Raw genomic sequence first — 2894 nt, forward strand, 5'->3', positions numbered from 1 at the left:
TTTGACGATATACGTGTTGCGTAGTGGTCTAGATTCGTCAAATCCACTCTTATTGAGCTTTCAGAGACCCCCTAGGAGACTCGAGATTTTGTACCTCGGAACTTGCAAGTCGCGAATTCGGTTGAAGATGTAACCCGGCGGGTCCGAATTCCACGGATATCATTTTGAGCGTGTTCTACTTCTCGGCGTACAGTTCTTAATCCTCTACTGTGCATCTTGAGGAGTTGTTCATGTATGACAATCCTATAAGATTAAAGTCGTTGTGGTTGACTCGCCAAAGCCAATCGTTGCGTTTGAGTAACTGCCTTCTACTAAGCTCTCTGGTTGCACATGCATGGCGGCGCTATTACAGAACCCCATCACTTTCAACGCTGATTGACGTCGCTGTTGGAAGTTTCCTGTTCAGTGGTGCTGTTCCATTCCTGCTATGAGCTCTCCCACTGGTGATGTTGACGATGATAATCTACTAGAATCCAGTAACTGGATGATGTACCCTGGCTACACTGTGATAGTGTGGGGAAACGGAAGGATACGGTAGGGGGATGGGGAAGGCATCAGGTTAATCAGTATCCCTGCGGAGACTATCCCGTGGCCATGAGTTCTCTCCTCTTCGAATTACTTTCAGTCTTGCATCGTTGAGGAGTTAATGTGGTCGGGGCTCGATCGTCGAGTACTGTCGAAAACCGAAAGTTTGAATGTTATACTTCTAGAAGGTCTTTCTACGTTCCCCTTGATAACTTTGAAACACAAAACATCGAAGTTGAGAATATATTAACAACGTCATGCAAATAGTAAATAAAATATTACAAAGTCGTCTGAATTATAATAATCGTCAGCACCATCAGGCCTGGGCCTGTGGTGCTGCTTGAGGACGTCCTGAAAAAAAGTGCGTTGTTGATAGTCTCTCGAACCACAATCTTACCCTTTGGTCCCTCCTCGGAGTGGGCCACCAAGGGCGTTGGTGGTGGTAGTGGTTGTAGTGGTGGTGGTGGAGGAGGTGTTTGGGTAGAGGATTGGATCCTTCCCCAGCGCATCCTCCTTTGCCAGGTTTAGATCAATCACCTTCTCCATTACGGACCACCAGGACGTAGAGGCCTGGGTCTCGGCATTTAGAGTAGCAGGCATGGTGGGGGTAGGGGTAGGGAGGGTATCCCCTCCAAGAGGGGCCACCATGGTAACAATATAAACCGGTAGGATTGAAGTAATCGCCATCAGGATAATGGGAAAGCTCTAAGAACGAAGACAAAGTTCATGAAGACTAGTCGATACTAATTCTACTATACGAGCATTGTAGAATCAATTCTGTATAAGGAGATCATGGAGGAGTGCTTTCGGTCGTACGACCAGCAGCGGTCGCGGGGATCTCTAGCGCGCGCCTACTTTCGAGCGGGAATATTTCCGAGGAAGGTTATCATTAGCCTCATAAGCAGCTTTTCTTATTGCCGGTGGGAGAATGGGTTGTGTACAGAGTTTATTATCATAACGGCTATTACAATGCAAAGTGGAGAAAATGAAGTCGTAGCGAACAATACGGCTACTACTGAACCTTTGAAGCGGTCGTCTTTGATCGTGATGATGATACTGCCAAATACGAGAGTATCAAAGCGGCAGTTGCGGGTGTTCTCTCGAAAAAATGCCTGAAGGGAATAATGTGTTGATAGCTGGGAGGGACGGTTGATGGTAGACCGTTCCTTCCTTCGCTTCGCATATAAACGCGCAGATGTACCTGAGTTTGGATAGTCTCTTAAAGTAATAGGAATTGGGAGTTAGTGTGGTTGCAGCTCGAAAGTTATTACTGTGGAGGAGATCGCTGATGCGATAACAGCGTTGGGGTCGGCGAAGGGGCATTGGATGCGAGTAAGATGCTGATTAAATCCGTCATACCAGAGTTACAACGGAGAACAACACTCATTGTGAGGTAATATGTGGAGAAATGGTGTAGTGGTGTGTAAGTTGGTTATTGACGAGGAGGTCCGAAGTTCCAATCCTGGTGAGGACGTCATCCATTTTAGAGATGTCGATTCGAAATCATTATCGATAGAACAGTTCAGAATGAGGTAATGAAGGATGCCTCATGTGGTGAGAACTCTATAGTGGAAATTGAATCGTCCTGATGTAACATCACTGAAGAAATTTGTGAAGTGGCGTCGTAATACTCTGTGAAAATAACGCGATATTATTAGCGGTGATATGCACTAGTCGTGAAATATTTTTTCCACATGTGTTGGTGATAATATGAAAATTCTGGGAGGAAACTTCACTTCTACCCCGAAATCGTATATAAAACTCAATAGTGTAGCTGAAGCTCAATACCGACGATTTCTAAATGATAATTAACCTTTTTCAACCTATTGCCCAGTGGTATCTTCTGTGTGCGTTATTCATATCTTTTGTTGTATCCTTCGCTCGCCATTGGATACTTGTAACCGTCACGAAGCATCCTGGACAATTCCAAGATCGACTTGAGATTATCATCATCATCATTCCCTAATGGACTGGTATTGAGTTGGCCTACTTTAATACTGGTGAATCTAACAACTATAGCTTTGGAATCTCCTGAGCTCAGCTGAGGAAAGCAAACATATATTCCTACTCCAACACTGTATAGGAAACTCCTGAGCTCAGGTGCTGAGGAAAGCGATTACATATATTCCTACTCCAACACCGTATAGGAAACTCCTGAGCTCAGGTGCTGAGGAAAGCGATTACATATATTCCTACTCCAACACTGTATAGAAAACTCCTGAGCTCAGGTGCTGAGGAAAGCGATTACATATATTCCTACTCCAACACTGTATAGGAAACTCCTGAGCTCAGTTGAGGAAATCGATTACATATATTCCTACTCCAACACCGTATAGGAAACTCCTGAGCTCAGTGCTGAGGAAAGCGAT

At 44.8% G+C, this 2894-nt stretch overlaps 3 protein-coding genes across 3 annotated transcripts in view; 1 reads left to right on the forward strand and 2 right to left on the reverse strand.

The window, feature by feature from the left end:
- Pmar_PMAR019107 (hypothetical protein) overlaps positions 1-75 on the forward strand; it is a gene marked incomplete at both ends in the record, with an annotated part of 1407 nt that extends 1332 nt beyond the window's left edge. Inside the window, one exon of the mRNA XM_002780162.1 lies at positions 33-75. Within this exon, the coding sequence (XP_002780208.1) occupies positions 33-75 (43 nt within the window). The remainder of the gene's footprint in view (positions 1-32) is intronic.
- Positions 76-918: 843 nt separating this feature from the next.
- Pmar_PMAR019108 (hypothetical protein) lies at positions 919-1173 on the reverse strand (the record flags this gene model as incomplete). Its single annotated transcript, XM_002780163.1, has 1 exon — positions 919-1173. One exon carries the CDS (start codon positions 1171-1173, stop codon positions 919-921), a length of 255 nt encoding a protein of 84 aa, XP_002780209.1.
- A 1669-nt stretch (positions 1174-2842) lies between these two features.
- The window catches only part of Pmar_PMAR019109 (hypothetical protein), a gene marked incomplete at both ends in the record, with an annotated part of 675 nt that continues 623 nt past the window's right edge, over positions 2843-2894 (reverse strand). The window contains one exon of the mRNA XM_002780164.1: positions 2843-2894. This exon is cut by the window's right edge and continues 4 nt beyond it. Coding sequence (XP_002780210.1) covers positions 2843-2894 — 52 coding nt within the window.

This window comes from Perkinsus marinus, assembly GCF_000006405.1.
Source record: "Perkinsus marinus ATCC 50983 genomic scaffold scf_1104296944428, whole genome shotgun sequence".
In the NCBI taxonomy this organism is placed as follows: domain Eukaryota; phylum Perkinsozoa; order Perkinsida; family Perkinsidae; genus Perkinsus; species Perkinsus marinus.